Source organism: Lissotriton helveticus, chromosome 9, assembly GCF_964261635.1.
Source record: "Lissotriton helveticus chromosome 9, aLisHel1.1, whole genome shotgun sequence".
Taxonomy (NCBI): Eukaryota; Metazoa; Chordata; class Amphibia; order Caudata; family Salamandridae; genus Lissotriton; species Lissotriton helveticus.
Genome location: NC_136070.1, coordinates 935,358,548 through 935,376,248, shown reverse-complemented (window position 1 = coordinate 935,376,248; position 17,701 = coordinate 935,358,548). Strand labels below are relative to the sequence as shown.

Here is a 17,701-nt window from a genome sequence, read left to right as displayed (position 1 = left end):
GGTTTACCCCAACACCGTCACCTACCCAGCAGGACATTAGTCACAGTCCACCTCGTCTCCCTGCCATGGCTCCTTCCCCTCCCCTCCTTTCTCACAAATTCTCTCAACCTCGTTGTTTGTTTACTGTACCTTACTACGCTATTTTAACTGATACCACTTGTAACGCAATGTTCCTCTGGTATAACGCTCTGATACCTCCGGGTCTAGCCAGCGCTATATAAACTTCTCAAATCAAATAAACTCAAAACTGGTTTTCCTGAACGCTGATACCTGAGCAATATGGCTGATGCCCGGTGGAGCTGCTAGACAGCTAATGAGGAAATTGGCCCTGGTTTACCCCTTGACTGTTACCTACCCAGCCGGACATTGGGCACAGTTCCTCCTCGTCTCCCCACTATTATTCCTTCCTCCCCTGCCTCCTACGAATTCTTGCAACAATGTTTATGTGTACTGTACCTTACTATGGTCTTGTAACTGATGTAACTTTAAATGCAACAATCCTAAATGTAAAGCGCTCTGATACCCTCTTGGGTCAAGTTTGCGCTATATAAAACTTTATAAATAAATAAAGGGAACTACTTCAAACTCAACAAATATGTATTATCAGAAGCCCATCAGGGTAAACATAGAATTCCGGTGTGATGGATATGGGGTGACAGAACATGATGGAGAAAAAGCCAGGAACTTACTTGACATTGTGCGGTGGTCTGTGCCAGCTCCTACAACGCAGGGAATAAAAAAACACCAAAATTATAGAGGGAGTGAGGGATGTGATATTGCACAGTGTAAAGGACAATAGCTGTGCGCCACAGTAGAAATAATACAAGAGAAAAAAAGCCTGTAGAGACGTCTACAATTGAGGAATTTGTTGTTTTTCTCTTTGTTAGTTACACCACATGTGTTTGGTTGGATTTTCTTTGTTTACCCCTTTTCCCCTCCTAATTGAGAGGAAAACTACTACAGAGAAGAATGGAAGGAAGATCCATCTAGGAGAGTTCCATGATGAGGCCGCTCCAGAACTTAAACTATGGAAGAAAAACGGGTACAAAAAGCTAACCTGCTAATAATAAGATGGGAAAGAAGGGAATGACGGGGATATGAATTAGGCAAAAGAATAAAAGGATAATTGTATGTGCTCTAGAGCAGTGGTTCCCAAACTTTTGACTCCTGAGGACCCCCATTGAGTCACCACTGGAAGCAGGGGACCCCCAAGCAATTTGTAGGATTTAAATATGAAACATTAAAACAGTAATTCGTATTACTAATGATTTTAGGAGCATATTTCCAAGCCCCTATCAGCATGGGAACATCACTTTTTGAGACGATCCCGTGGCGATAGGGGCTTCGCCTTATTTACAAGGCAACGTTAAGCCACTTAACGTGGCTTGACGGTGCCTTGTAAATAAGACCCCCTTTCACCCAATGCTTAGTGTGAAAGGGGTGGGCAGTAGGTGTTGCCGTGGGCGTTTCCACTGCAACACCCATTGATTTTGATGCTGTCCCCTATTTACAAGGGCAGCGTAAATGGGAGGCAGCGCCAAAATTAAGACCAGGGAAAACCTGGTCTTAACTTGGCGAAACAAGGAGAAATGCTTCATTTCTCCTCGTTTTTGCAAAACGTCTTAAATTGTTTATGTTCAGGAAGGTGACCCTTCCTGCACATCAACAATCTTTAAAACAAAAATTACATTTTGTAACTTCCATGTGTGCTGCATTAAGCAGCACACATAGAAGTGACAAAACAACATTTCAAGATTGTTTATGTGCAGGAAGGGGGACCTTCCTGTACATAAACAATCTTCCCCTGTTAAGTGTAGCACCAGCGCATGGGAAACACAGGGCTGCACCATATTCTTGTAAATATGGTGCAGCTCTGCGTTTCTGAAGTGGCGAAGTGTGTTGTTAAGCCAAGGATGCTAACGACACTCTCCGCCACTTCTGTTGTATTTTATATTGAAAAAATGTTTAAGAAAACGAAAAAAGTTGATGGGAAGGTTGGTGCTGCATCTCCTTTACTAACTTTTCAATGGTTGGTTTTATTCCGCAGTACGAGGCTCCTGCTCCTGCCAGGGCCAGACTGGAAACCCAAAGCAGCCCTGGCAAATGATTTCAGACCAGTCCCCATACAGTGCACACCATGTGCAGTGAGTGAGCCTGATCACTACAAAGGGGGCTTTGCGAGGCTCTCCCTCCAACAAAATTTGGAAACAATGGTGCAGTCTACAACACATTTATCATTATATCTTGAATTGTATTAGCTTTTGAAGAATAGTAAATGAAGACCTGACTATGCACAAGAATACGACAATCTTTCTGGGGTTTCTTCAATGATTCCCCCACTATCACCCTCCAACAGTGTTTCTCATCTCTCCATAGCCCCTCTGTCATGTGTATTTCATTTTGTATAGCATCTCTAATACCATTGTAGGATGTCAGAGCACTTTACATCACACACATATAGAGACAGTGAATCATATGTGTAAATCAGTGTATAGAAAATATTACATAAGGCAAAGGGGACTGACTACAAGGTGTAGCATTCATATATCATTCATACTTGTAGGCATTTTTAAAGAGTGCTTGGTCTGGAGAAGCACAAACTCAGGATTCAGAACATAACAAAGTGGTTACCATAGACTTTAACAATAAAAATGAATTTCCACCAAAATAAACCTTTTTAGCAGCATCAGGATAATTAAAGACTGGTAATAAACATAAGTAACCAACTTGTACCTTGCAGTTTGCAAGCAGCTGTTTGATTACAGTTTATAGGTCACTGTGCTAGATTACGATTGTCACTTATGAACTGCACTGTAACACAAGAATCTCTCTGACAAAAGCAGGAACCCACTGACCTAAGCATATAAAATACTGTTTTATAAAATGCATGGTACACTGTTCTTTGCAGTAGGCATATTAACCCTCTGTGCTACATTAGACAAGTCAAAGCTGCCACTGGACAACACTCTCATGTCTCTCCAGAAGGGACATTAATCACTGGTGTTATCTTGACACTTTTATTGTTCTTTGAAAACTGCTAATTAAACTAGATACTTTGCAGTGCTTTTAAAACTGCTGCCTGCGGACCCCCTGGGAATGCGTCTGGGACCCCTGGGGGTCCGCGGACCACAGTTTGGGAAACACTGCTCTAGAGTAATGAACTCGCCTGTGCTTTACTTCCTGAGGGAACTCTTCCATCAAAAAGGAAAGACCAGAGGGATAATACATTGCCACGTAATTATGGATCCCTTTGCTGACTAACTTCGTACGAAACCTGCTAAAAGGAACTATTAAAAGACTTCTGATGAAGAGCAAAGTGTGATGCTAAGAAAAATAAAGGGCCGAATGACTTCTGATACAATGTGTGTTGTGTTATCCCTAGTTAACCCCAAACCACCCAGCCAACATCAGTACATGGGAATAAAAAGCATCAGTAGAAAGAAAGGTGAGACTGAAGCAAGGAACACATATACAGCACAATATTGCACTGGGCACCTACAGGAAAGCAGGACACTGCACAAAAACAGAAGTAAAAAACAGGATGCTTCTCGGGTATCCAAAGTTAACAAGTAGAAAGGTTTTCTGCTCAAGAGCTCCGATTGTACCAGTTTTTCCCATAGTGACTGCTACTAAAACAAAACTTAATACCATAGGAATTTGAGGTCAACAGAATTCAGTGGTTGAAGAAAATCTGAAGGTTTCTCTTCATACAGACCAAGGAACAAGTGGTCTGTATGAAGATAAACCTCTTAATACTCTTGCACCTAGTCCAGAAGTAGGTTCCACATATCGCTGCCTACTAGATGTATAAAGTAGAAACTACTGAGCCAATGAAAAAATAATCGTTAAAAAATTCCCACATTTTTGTTGGTTCATAGCAAGATTTCAAACCTTTTTATGCACTCCATTTCTCAAACTTCTTCCAGTTATGTGAGTTATGTTTTAAAATTGAAGGACATCTGGATTTCTGAGCACTGAACACTATTCTCTGGAGAACAACATAATGCTTCCATACCCCTAGATGAAATATGGACCAGGGAGGAATCTCGAAGTTGAGGAACTCTGAGTGGAAATGATAACATTGGAACAATCTGATGTGGTTGGACAGAATATCAGAGGAAGACAAGAAACCATGGACAATGAGTCCTACATTCAACTAACAAGAAAGCATCTGTATGAAACTCCTGGAATTTTTGGGAACGTTTGGAATTAGAGTGATAGGGGAATAGAATTCAGAAGGCCCCGGGACCACAGAATGGACAGAGCATTTATCCCCCAAACTCTCGGGTTTGGAGTCTGAGAACAGAACTTGGGCAAAAGAGGCATTCTCCCTAAATGCAAAGAGATTGAGCTAAGGAGTCCTAAACCTCTGAGTCACCTGGTGCAATAGGGAAGGACACAGACAAGGGAAAACTCCTGCTCAGATGCTCCATGGGCCCATTCTCCAAGACAGTACTTAAGAGATAGGAGATTCTCCACTGACCATAAACAGATCTCCTGAGCCAAATTCGACAAACTTTTCACTTTGGTCCCCTGGTCATGTTTGGATATGACTGGACCATCCCATTGCTGGGTCTGGTCTGCACATTCGAATCTTTCATTGGAGGAGCAAAGTGCAGTAATGCCAAGTGAACCACATGCAACTCCCTCAATTTTTTCTCTTCTCTGGACTCCACAGGCCCGAGCTGATCTACCATCCAAGATCGCCCCCTCATCCTAAACCACTGGCAACGGTTGTTTCTATTTTGGGTGGAGTCAGATTCAGTGGAGGACCTCTTCCCAGATTGTCCTGAATAAACCACAACTGAAGTGATTGATGGACCTCTAATGTTACTGAAACCTAGAACGTCTAATCCGAGATCCTGGATCTCAGAACCATAGGAGTGGATTTGCCGCAGGCTGGAGATACAGCGAACCCAAGAGAACTAGTCAATATTGATGCCTTTTCGGCTACCACTCTCAGCAATTCCTGAGCAACCAAAGAGTGCTTCTGATTCATCATTGGTCAAGTGACACCACTGTCTGTGTCTCTCAGGACAATCCAAGGCAACATGCACCTTGGCTCGACCCTAAAAGAAGTCAAGAGGAGAATAGAATAAAGCAAGTGACAACATCCTGGTCGAAGAAGACAAATAAGAGCTGAGTGCCTTTCAGCAGACAAAAGATGATTTCTCAACACCTAAACGTGCTCTCTTGTGGTTACAGCACTGTTAAGAAACAGATTGGTGATCTGACTCGTCAAAAACATTGAGGAATAGTAGTCACTAAACAAGCTTACAAGAGTGGGCATGGTTCCAAAGCCTGGACGAACTTGTGGAAGAAACACTGCTGACCTGCCAACAATGTCAAGTAGTAAGCAGCACCGCAAGCCCACCTACTCTACAGATGTTACAACTCCCAGATGAAGCATAGCAAAATGTGGCTGCTGATTTCTTTGACCCATAGTCATAAGGAAAAGTACATACTTCTTGTCATGTACAAATACACTAGATTCCATCAGGTAATTTCACTTGTATCGACCAGTGCAGGAGTCGTCATACCGGCGTTAGATGAAATGTATGCAACATGAGGGATACCTGAAGTCCTCAAAACCGACAATAGCCCAACATTCAGCAGCCGAGAATTGTCAAAAGTCAAGTGGGAATGTCCTTTAATGCACAGCACAATTGTGATACGTCAAGGACTGTGATCATCGCATGACATGTTGGAGGAGAAATGTTGCCATTATAACAGCGAACTCCTACAACTGCTATTCTCAAGAGGATAAGTACCCAAACCTCTCCATGTTCAATCTTCAGTCAATATATTCATTGAGTTACCACACAAAATATTACTCATTCCCTATTATAAGTTAATTGATGGCAATCTTTTTTTCAGTACCTATTTAAATTGAAGGACTATTTAATATATAACCAAACAGCTTTTGAGCATTCATTACTTCATACTGACAGAGACCAGTGCAGCTTCATCCTCAGATTCTTTTTTTAGTTTCCACTTGAACTGGATTCCCATTGACTGGGATTTTCAAAATGGTAGTCAGCACTCCAATCCAAGGTGGATGCTGTTTTCTTTCCATTAGTATCCATTAACTGTACCTTGTATGTAAATGTTTAATTTTGTTTCCCATGAATGATCATAATTTGTGATTTAGCAGATTTCATAAATTGCTAATATTTTTAAGGATGCATCACCACAACCTGATAGTTTTACAGTAACTGATCATTTTCCCTTCACAGTGTAACTGGGCAATGTAATATAATATTCCGTGTAGGCACTTAGTAACAGAACATTAATTCAATTTTAATAGCACCCCTTCTCAAGAGAGAGGGATATTCTTCTGTTCAGTGGAGGTCAATCTAGCCACTGAATACCTCTGGAAAGCTGGAGTGAGCGCTTTGGGATATTGGGCGTCCACTGAGTGGTGCTACAGTCACTGAATATCATTGGACAAGCCCATAACCCATTTTTGGAATCTGGTTGACCTCCGAGGGCCCTGTAGCCATTCAGTGTGAATGGAAAAGTAGAAGTGATGAAGAATTTGAAAATATACCCTTTCTGCTACCCAAAAGTGTAATTACCAGTGTTTAAAATGAAGGAGAGTCACTTGAATCCCAGAACCTGCACTGTTATTGATGTGAGTGATGCTATAGTCCCTCGATGTCCCTGGACGCACCCTAAACCAATTTAGTAGAATTTGGTTAACTTCTAACAGTGAATGGAAAAGCAGCAGTGATGAGGACTCTGAAAAGATGCACTTTCTACTAGCTGAAACTTTAGTCACCAGTTCTGATAATGAGGGCAATCCACTGGGGTACCGGATCCTGCAACTGTTATTGAGCCTGATCTGGACTGAACTCTTACACCTGCTGGCTTTGTCACTGTGCAGTATACAGACACGGACAGATTCAGTGGCGACGTGGCACCTCACATTTTCTGCTTCCATGTTTAGCACAACAACCTGCATGAAGTGAAGATGATCTCTTACTTTAAGTTCCTTCTGATGCCAAAACAAATGCCTCCTTTGAAAGGCCATCAGCACTCTTTCTGTTAGAGTCTCTCGCTGGCTAGGATCTAGCTGGAGCCTAGCACCTTCACGTCAATGCCACGGAGGAAGCAAACTCCGCTTGCGAATCCGCAAGTTCATGTGCCCGAACTATTATTTGGAGTTAGGGTTTTGAGCTTTTCAAGGTCTGTATGTATGAAATATGCATGCACTGTAAGAAACTCAGATAATATCTGTCTATATTAGCAATTACAATGATAACCATTCATATAGCACTTATTAATAAGCCTATATTAATGGCAAAAGAAACCCTTTTTAGCAACCTTAGATTAACGAAAGATTGAGTAAAAAGAGTAAGAATGTACCATAACAGTATATTATAACACATTTGTTAAAAATGCAGTCTGTTTTTGACCTATAAGCATATAAGCAATCACATATTTACTTTTGCGTTTCTCCCTGTTGACATGTTTTTTAAAATTTTAATTTTGAATGAACTGTCAGATTCTGCTTCTAGTGACTTTCACCTCCTTTCTGCTGTCTTCCCTTTACCCCAAGTTGTGGGATTCCAGAATACATATTTTCAGTTTACAGCACTACTAGTCCAGTTCTATAATGAGTTTTGTTAAGTTCTGATGTTGGTCTTTGAATTGAGTTATAACCTGTGAATATTTGCTAGGCTGCTGTACCAGGATTTTAGATTGGGTGTCAGACGGTGTTATTGTTCACTTGAGGGGTGATAAAGTATGGAAAAATCCACAGTAAAGTGCACCATGTAAGTCCTATTACTTGCCCAATAGTGTTTATTTTTGTAGTATTTATAGTTCTATAATTCACATTTAAATTAGAAAAATTCTTTACTGCAGTGTCACCTCATTTGTTTTTCAGGTTTGGGCAATTCTAAGCAAGCATCAGCCCCAGCTCCTGTCGGGCAGCCCGCTCCAGGCAGTTTCCTAAAGGGCGTCTCCGAAGCGCTGAAGCTAGGCCCAGCTGTGGTGATCAGCCCGTCTCTCAGCGGCATGTATTCGCTCCCCTTCCTCATGCAGCATGGTGAGATGGTGAAGGCCTATATCCCTGTGGCACCCATCTGTACCGACAAATTCACGGCGGAGGAGTACGCAGCAGTGAAAGTACGCAAAATATTGTTCTCATCAGGTGGGGACGGGGCAGCGGAGTCGGTGAAAGGAGGCTAGCAAGAGAGAGGGCAAAGGTGTCCATGGCGAGTAGTGGCCAGTGGCATTAATATAGGCTAGTTGTATGGGAGCAGACTAGTGGAAGTGCAGTGGTCTACAGACTGTAGGATAATCTTGTGGCATGGACACAGAAGAGTGGCTAGGCCTTGAGGCAATAAGATTGGCTCATGGCACTAGTGTGAAGCACATGGCAGTAGATCAAATGCTTCTGTCTTACAGATCACTGGTAGCTGGATAGGCCAATGGATGTGAGATGGCTCCTGGTAGTTGGAGAGGAACAGTATGGAGTGCAGGACCACAGTAGCGCCACGAAAGCAGGATAGCCGTGGAAGAACATGGTAGTTGTTGAGCTCATTAGTGGAAATGGGAATAGGTTGGTGTCGGAGACCTAGATTAATCTCTGATGAACAGACTAGAGAAAGTCAGATATGCCATTGACTGTAAGGCAGATATGAGGCCGGGGAAGATGGGTGGTGGCAGGAGAAGCAGGCCATTGGTAGGGTAAAAGTTTAGCGCCTTGGTTGGAAAAGATGGTTAAGACTAGGAAAATATGTAATCTGCTAGGAACAGGAAAAAGACCTTGCTCGGCACTTATCTTCCTGATCCTAATCATTATTCTTCTTCCCACTCCCTGCATCTCCCTTTTTTCGCAATGTAAATCTCCATTTCTCTAAATGTCTTCCTTTTCACATTTGATGCATTTTTCCAGGCCTGCTTCTATTGCTCCTTTTCCTACTATCAGTGCATGAAGTTCCTCTTTGCTGCTCAGTTACTTTTCAGAGTTCCTCTTGACAGGTATGTTTTTCTTTTTCATTACAGGTTGAGAGGTAAAATGTAATTTTAATAATGTATTTTTGTCATCCTACATACATAAGATAGGGCTCGTCTCATGGTGCATCAAAAATGTCAGTGTTTGGCTAGAAACAAATGCATTATCAGTCCTTACTCTTTTCTGAATTCTCTAGTTCTCACTGACTTGGTAGTAGTGACCAGAGGCAACTTGACACGGGTCTGATTGAGGTGTCATGGTTAATTGCTGCTCCATCACTTAGAAGAGAGTTGTCCCTCTCTTTTTCTGGTGTTACACGATGTGTGGTATGGCTGTAGATGTTGCACCTGAGCTTTTTCATGCAAGAGCGACATGATATAGTCTGGTGCCACGGTAAATATTTTAATGCCCACCGGGAGGTTCAAATTTGGAATAATCTCCCAGAAAGCCGTCGAAAAATAGGTTTCACAATTTTGCAGACCGGTTAAGACCTTCCCCTCTGGTTCTGGTCAGAGCTTGGAAGGCCAATGTAGGATTGTCGTGCTTTTAAATATGTTCTGGATGGATTGGCGTGTCTCTGTGGCTTGAACTGAGCTTCATGTGGTGGATAAGAACTAGAGAAAGGTATGAAAACATGTATTTCTTCTACTATATGGTCCAGTGGTTTGAACTGCCAGTAGGCAATAGGATAGATTCTAACAGAATGGAGTAGAAAGCCAAAGCAGAAAACCCAAGAAAAAAAAATGAGGACCATAGAGAGCGAATTAGTGGGCAGGTTGAGGAGAGTCCTGCTAACTGAGCGCCAGGCATTACTTTCCAGAGTAGTGCAGCCTGGGATCAGGGCACTGGATTGTATGGTTTCAATGAGCCCATCGGTTTGGGCCGACAAGTTATAGGTTGAAGCAGTGCAGTTTGGGATCCCAGTGGCATGGCCAACACCTACAAGGTGAACTTTACATATCCTCCTGAGTTAGGGGGAAGTGGGAATGTTGTCCATGTGGAGAGCTTTATCCAAGCTAAGCACTGAGGTTTCAAGTTTGATGAATTATTTTCTTATATAAAAGCTGCTTCAATCAGTGATTGTGTAGTTTGTAATTAAGTTACTTAATTCTAATGTAAAATGTCACCCTGCCAAAGATGAATCAAGATGCGATGATTCTTATGGGCAACAGTTTACTTTGAATACATTTAATATATTATATAATTCAAAAATGTAGTAGCTTGTTCACAAATGACTTTCAAGGCCTAATAAAACCTATCCCCCCGTGTTTTTCTCTGCATTTTTTAAATCACCTACATGCAGCGATGTCGGTAAGAGGGTTGGTTAGCATGTGATATGTGTAGCACCATAAACTGAAATAGTCAGCTTAGAAGTAAGGAACATTTGACTCCTCAGTGGCTTATTTTCAGCAAACGAAAATGGCTGTGCCGCCAATCGCTTATTCCATCTCCCGCCTCATGCATATTAAGCGCTACTCTGACCTCGAGTTTGAGGAGGAAGGATCTTTGGGAAACCGCACCTAAGGTACATCTTATATTCTCAGTACTGGGCATTGTCAGTCACCCATGACTTTTCTTAGTGGTATTGGGGCACCCCGCATTCAATTTTTCCATTCTCACAATATCCCATCTTAATATGTTGCCAGTCGATACTAGGTATTTATAGAAACCTGAAGTCCACCCAAAGGACTTTTAATCAGGATTGCCATATTATTGATTTCAGTTTGCTTGAAGCTTGGCGCCCACCCTATCTTAATGTGGGGACTAGAGTCCTCCACTCTGAGACACAGAAATAGAGCTTCAGGGTGGCTCATGTAATGAATCTATCCGTCTGGCATTTCTTATATTATCAGCCTCCTGAACTCTGGACCATTTGGTCTCATCATTATCCCAGAAACTTAAGCTATTCAGCCACCTTCTCCTTCAATGTCTCTTCTTACCACAACTAGCTCATTTGCTTCATATCCACATTGCCAACCGCCTGTCTCCCTTCCTCGCTGAAAGAAACTGAGGCCACTGGTCGAGTGAAGTTTCTCAGCATGCTTTTACTGTTGCTCCCAAGCAGAATGTTGGACCTTGCTGCAGAATGAGTTTCCAGCAAATCAACCCTTAGCAGGAAAGAGTGTCTCTCCTCCCCTTGCACTGCCTATCCCTGGACTGGTGGCAACAGTTCATATTGGTTTGTGCGCCTACTAGCATGCCATCCGCTGACGTCAAGGGAGTTAAGGCTCTTAATGGAAGACTTGCTTACACCATAAAAGCTGAGATTTACCCATTGACCATCCCCTACATCTGTTTGTCTAGTTCAGGTCAAAACGTTGCAGCCAAAGCAACAGCCCCTGACCTACTGATGTCCATCTGGAGATAATCCACAATCTACGAGCATTATGGACTTTTTCGTATCGCATGAAGATTTTTCATGAAGATTGTATTGATAATCTTGTTAGCCGTGCAAAAGGTTTATGGTTCATTACAATTTTTTCAGATCTTCCTCATAAATGTCACAAGCCTGTTTGAGTTTACAATTTAAAATAATTGTATGCATAAATCGGCGTTTGAAGAACTTATCTGTTAAAATCAGTTTGAGGCTCATTTGGTGAAAATACATGTAGTTATGCCTAAAATCTATAAAATGCCCACCTGCCCCCTTTTTCCTATGCACCACAGCATATGAAGGCAGCATTCACAATGTGTGGGGCTATACCTGACATGTTGGAGTTGTAACTGAGCATGTGACATGGCTAGTGGTGTGTGAGGCTGTACATGGGCATGTAAGGATGAGCGTGTGCCTCTGATTCTGTGCTTGCACTATGTGGTCCTGAAGTGCGGTTGAGGCTGTGCCTCAGCCATTTCCCTGTGGCTGTATCCCTGGCGCATCTTGGGACTGTCGCTGTTCTCACCTGCATTGTAGCTAATATACAGTGACATCTGGTAGGGAATGGGGTGGTGATTGAAAAATATTTCAAACTCTGCCATCTTGCCTCGTCGTCTCCCTGCTTCTCTTCCAGACTGAGTCCAGAAGAAGCAGAAAGCACACAGGCTTCCCTAAGCCAATGACAACTCTTCAATGCGGTGTTGTGATTGGTCTGAGCGGCGTGGGTCAGCGCTTAGACGGTGACAGGGAGCCTGGGCATGTTCCACACCAGGCTGTGTATTACAGTCTATTGGGGAACATGCAAAGTGCGCATGACTGTTTGGCTGGCCCAAGATGGCTGGCCAAACCATCACGCGCACTTAAGTACAGGAACCACTCCTCCTCCCTGTGCCACCAACCCACCCGCCCGCCCTAACCCAGCCCTGCAGCAACGAAAAATAAAATGATAACCTTGTTATTATCAATTTATTTTTCCCTTTTCCACTGCTCTGAGAGCAGTGGGGCGACGCTCCTCCGCCTTAGCAGAGGAGCCGCCCCTGCTAATATAAAATTTTATTTGGTGAACCACTTTATTTTTACGTTACTAACCTTATAATTAAGTGATTTCACTTCCTGTTTATTCATCATGATCAGAAGTCGTGATCTTAGTGCCTGTGAACATTTAGGGTGTTTAAGGAGTGCCCAAAGGGCGCATGATGCCACTTATGCTGCCAATGGAATTTTTGGGAACTGGCAGTGGATGCATGCCACTCTTGTTGTTCACAGATGATAGTGCTTATTTTTCCCGTCAATTGCCTCTGTGTTTATATGCCAAAACTGTATGGGCGGCTGTCATTTGACTCTATCATGGCGCGGGTAATTCACAATGTTACACTCGTAGGAGAATAAGCTAATAACCTCATTTGACTTGCATGCATCAGAGCTTTTGAGTAACATTGTTGGCAGTTGAAACCACTTTTCGTAAAGGCACTCACCTCAAGATATGATACCCCAGGCACCAGCTTAAAAGGGATAACAAACAAAGCAGGTCATGAGGGCACCACAAAATGGAGGTCCTAAACCTACAAGCGAATGAATTGACTAAAGATTGTAAAATCAATGGATGAATATTGCCATTACCGCATAATCCAAAATAAAAATAAGTTAGTAAGCTGAAATTCGTATTGCTCTTTCATAAGAAGCTTTACATTTCTTTGCCAGGGTGAATGCTTTCTTGATAGTTATTGTGTCATTCACGTGTCGTGAAGGCTTCACATCAAATGGAGTTGAATATTGTCTCTCATCATCAAGGGTGATAAATTAGGCGGATTGTTTTTTGTGTATCTGACTACTTTGGCTGTAAGAGTGAAAAAGTCTTGTGGTGACCTCTTGCTTTTTGCCTTTGCAAATCAGTCCCGGATTACCAAATAGGCAAAGTAGGCACCGGCCTATGGGCCCCACTCCTTTTAAGGGGCCGTTATAACGGATCAAAATAATATTGAATTGATCTTGAAAGAAATTTACAATCGAGCTTTCTTCATTTACAAGGGAGGCCCTGAAATTTCGACTGCCTACGGGCCTTCGCATGGTTCAATCCTCCACTGTTGACGAATCTGTTTTTTTGCTATGGTTTTTGCAAACCGTAATTTTTGTGGGAGCTGCTTCCGTCAGTCTTAAAACATTTGGTAACATTTTTTTAGACAAATTAATCCCTGATAATTAAGGGAACTACTTGAGTGTGGATGTGTGTTCCTTGTGACAGGGCAGAATTCCATCACCAGGGCTGTATGTGGGATGAAAAAACTGGGGGAGAGGGAGGTCTCTTAAAGGGGCGTGGTCAATGTAATTAAGGGTGTGGCTTAAAACATGTAAGCCAAAAATCTATGCTTAGGATAGTGTGCTGCCTGTCCTGTATTTTTGTTGTTTCTGTCATTGTATCCAGATATGATACAGCAAGTAATATCATACCTACAACAATTCAGGACTATTGGCTTTGTCAATGGTTGTTAGTTGCATAAAATAAATAAGCAGCAACTATGGCTTGTATATAATATCGAAAAAGCTTCCGCTTAAAGCCCTGGTGACACCACGATGATGTTGCTGCTCTTGAGTTTCAAAAAGCGAAGGGAAATCCAGAGAGAAATGACTCACTTTAAAGGATTTTCCTTCTACTACACCGCTCACCTGGCATGAAGTCTTGCTGTAACTTCTCCATTAGTAAGAAGTGAGCAGTGTGAGCAGCGCACATCGATGTGCCTGCTGTCACTGCAGTCCACAAAAAAACGGACCGCCTGTGCGAGGGCACAAAACAAAGCCCGATAGAGATCTGTTTCGAGGCCCCCTTTAAAAAACTGCCAATGCTCAGTACCAGCTAGACCCGGTCCACTTAAAGCCCTGGCCATCACTCACATTGAAGTTCGGCAATTGCTGAAGTGAACTGACATGCTGTATGCTGTAATTGGCAAAAGAAAAACGTGAAAGACACAATAGCAGACTGGTGGATGAAGATGTCTGGCAGAAACCCCCTATAGGCCGTCTTTTGGCATGGGCCAGCTGGGCCCTGGGTACCAATCTGCAGAGGGTCGAAAAGAACTGTCTGCGCAAAGGCCCTCCAAGCAGTAACACCCCTCAACTTTGGCTCCAGTGATTAGTTTCAAGTGCTTCTAATTGTTTTTACTATGCTGCCTCTGCTCTTTTTAGCACTATATGAGCACCCTACCTTGGCCTCCCATCTATCTCTAGGCCCCTGCTGACCCACATCAACACCCCCTTCCCGCCAAACAACTTAGAGCCAGCCAGCTTGGGTGATTCGGGTGAGCTGGGTGATGTGCAGAGATGTGTTTTCAGAGGCCAGTTGCTGGTTTGATGTAGCCAGCCAGGGACTGACCTGTGAAAAAGAGCTGCCTCCTCCTTGTATTCACAGTCATTGAGAGCGAAACATTGTTTCTGTCCAGGGTGCTATAAAGGCACGGGTCAGCTCTGTCTATAAGTAAGTATATTACACATATAATGCACTCAACCATCAGTGAGAGGAGCAATTGGTTATGTACAGCATCTGGGTGACTGCAGTCTGGCTTTAGAAAGATGACATTCTATTTTTCACAGAACCCTATTTTTTTCCAGACACCAACTTTGATTGTATATGGAGACCAGGATGCTCAACTGGGGGAATTGTCACTGAACAATTTGAAGAACTTGGCTAACCACAAGGTGATGGTAATGAAAGGTGCCGGACATCCCTGCTATCTGGACAAACCGGACGAGTGGCACCAGGGCCTGCTCGACTTCTTGAAGACACTTCACTGAATAACCAGTGCTGCACAGCTGCAGACCCTTACATTCCTAGATTCTGTGGTCCTGCATCACATCCTACTCACAATTTGTTATTGAAGAAGAGACTACTACTAATGATTCTTTGCTTGCTCTGTGTATTTCAGCTCTGAGATGACAGGTGTGAGAGTTGCCAGTTCAGTGAATTACAAAGAATGGGGCATATGAGACTCCCCTCTGAATCACACAATGTTGAATGAGGCATGCAAGCGCAGACATATTCCCAGAATTTAGGGGTGTGATGGATGACCAAACCAAGCAACCCAATCTTTTTGTTCTTGTCCAGTTTACAGAACTGTGCTATCCAAGTCCATTCATGCCGGCACAGAACAATGACCTGAAAAAGGTGGGAGAACTGAGATATTCTGGCCCGAAGCAACGCACACGTCCACGAGGGATGCCAAGGTTTAAGGGTCTGGCCATAGCAGCCTCTTCGGTGATCCGGTGAAGTCACCATGAGCAAGGCACTGAATCAAAAAATATTTCAACGGGGACACCTCCTATCTGAGATCTAGCTAATTTACTGCCACATTATAGTGGGATGCTAGCCAGTTATAGGTTCTTCAGACCTTTGTTTATAGGTCTTATCCCTGCTAGTTGGATCCCAGCCTTCTGCAGTTCACTCAGTTGCCCTTGTTCTAGTTACGGATGCCACTGGGGAAGAAGCTACTTTGGTCCTCTGGTTTACCACCACCACCGCTCACCGCTCTATGGCCTAGCCGAATCAGTTTACAAATCACTTGTCTGATCCCCTTGTATACAGAACATCTACAATCAGCTAAACTTTATCAACGTACCAGCAATGAAATCGCAGCGCCCGGATGCTCCTTGGAGCGACAGCGCGCTATATAAATAACCCCAACATCAACATCAACTTTGAAGTTCTGTTATGTGGTATTGATTGTTGCCAAGTGTAAAAAAACAAGGCAGCAAGAAAAATGTACTTCATCTTCTTTTATTATTCGCAAAACAGAAGCAAAGATGGGGAGAATCAAGTAGTTAACAAGATTTACCCAGAAGCTATGTCACAGCAGACATCATAGTCAACAAAGGTTTCCCCAGAGGCTGCCATCAATTTTCATCTTAACTCTAAAGATGCAAGCATAGCCAAGCACACACTGTCTCCCTCCCTCTTGCTTTTTATTTGAAGTTCCGCTAGGGAGTTAATTAACACATCTAAAACAAACAGGCACAAATGCTGCAGAGGATTTGATGTTCAGCATATCAAAATAAACAGGAATACTAAAGAGAGAGGTTCCTGATAGATGGAGTAAGGGGTATTAGATTTAGATTTGTAAGAAATGAACTCCTTAAAAACAAACTCTGAGAGAGTCTTGAGATACCAAAGAAGTGAAAGAGGTAGTTCAACAAGAGTTTAAAGAATATAATGAGTCCGATAAGAAGGACCCAATCCGTAGTAATGCAAATGGCCAAAAATCGTTGCATAGAACTTGGAGATGCTTTTGTGAAATATTCTCAAGGCCTTGCATCATGCACACCCTCCCAAGATTAATATAATTCCTGGAGTCATGAATGAAGACATTGGCCAAAGCCTAAAACACAAGGACGGTGAGTGTGCTGTATAAATCAGTCTTAGGAAATTAACCTTAAGATGTGCGAAGTCTTGCGGGCCCAGTGAAAATTGACATGGTACACAGTCATTGGGTCACGTAATAAACGCCCATTTATTGAAAATCAGGAATGCTGTATAGTACTTTATAGGCTTCGAGAGTCACTGAGTTATACAAAACACTCAAACTGGCTTGTGAGATCCTGAAGATAAGTCACCCTACGAAACATGTTAGTTACTAAGAGACAGAACCCGACAACTCCCTAAATTATCAGATGGCCCCAAAAGAAAATACTTTGGTGCAGCATTCACCCTAATAATTGTAAGGGTCCAAAAACACGACTGTTTACTACTATATTTCATTAAGAACATGGTCATGTTATGTATTAAATGCTTGCAATATACAAAGGATGTCATTGTGTATTCCTGGAGGCACAATACTTAAAAAGCAATTTGCACCGCCTGGGTTGTGATGATCAACCCAATCATGCTCTATTAAATCATGCTCTGCTTTATGATTCATTTAAAGACTGTTGAATAAAATTATCCGCCATACTGTTGTATTTGTGGCGTTCTTTGTTAATGTTGTGTCCCCACACAGGGGCAATTACAGCTGTGTTAGATGCATGAGTGGACCACAGTGCCCTGGCTGTTGCTCGCTTTTCCCTTTTCAGAAAAGGATTTAAATATTAAGTATAAAATAGGTGAAGGACAGAAAATACGACATTTGGGTAGAATGGTATATCCCAGCTACATGTCCTTTTTATTCTACTATTCTTATATTGTGCCATTGAAACCTTTTCCTGGTAACTACAATGATATTCCACGCTTTCCTAATCATTTTATTCCCCCAGGTATCCCTGTTTCTAGGTGGTTCAATGTCATGAGTTACTTTGTGGGCCCTGTTATGGAAAGTATGGCATGAATCTCACTGGTATGGTTGGCATTATGTCACTAGCAGGGGTGTACCACTCCTTATTGA

The 17,701-nt window shown here is 42.6% G+C and overlaps 1 protein-coding gene across 2 annotated transcripts in view; it reads left to right on the top strand.

Annotated features, from left to right (window-relative positions):
* Nucleotides 1-17,274, top strand: part of ABHD14B (abhydrolase domain containing 14B) — a 54,964-nt gene extending 37,690 nt beyond the window's left edge. For both annotated transcript variants that reach the window (XM_078661162.1, XM_078661163.1), the window contains exons 3-4: nucleotides 7,892-8,133; nucleotides 14,943-17,274. In XM_078661162.1, coding sequence (XP_078517288.1) covers nucleotides 7,892-8,133; nucleotides 14,943-15,125 — 425 coding nt within the window. In that variant the 3' untranslated portion in view covers nucleotides 15,126-17,274. The remainder of the gene's footprint in view (nucleotides 1-7,891; nucleotides 8,134-14,942) is intronic.
* The last annotated feature ends 427 nt before the right edge of the window (nucleotides 17,275-17,701 follow it).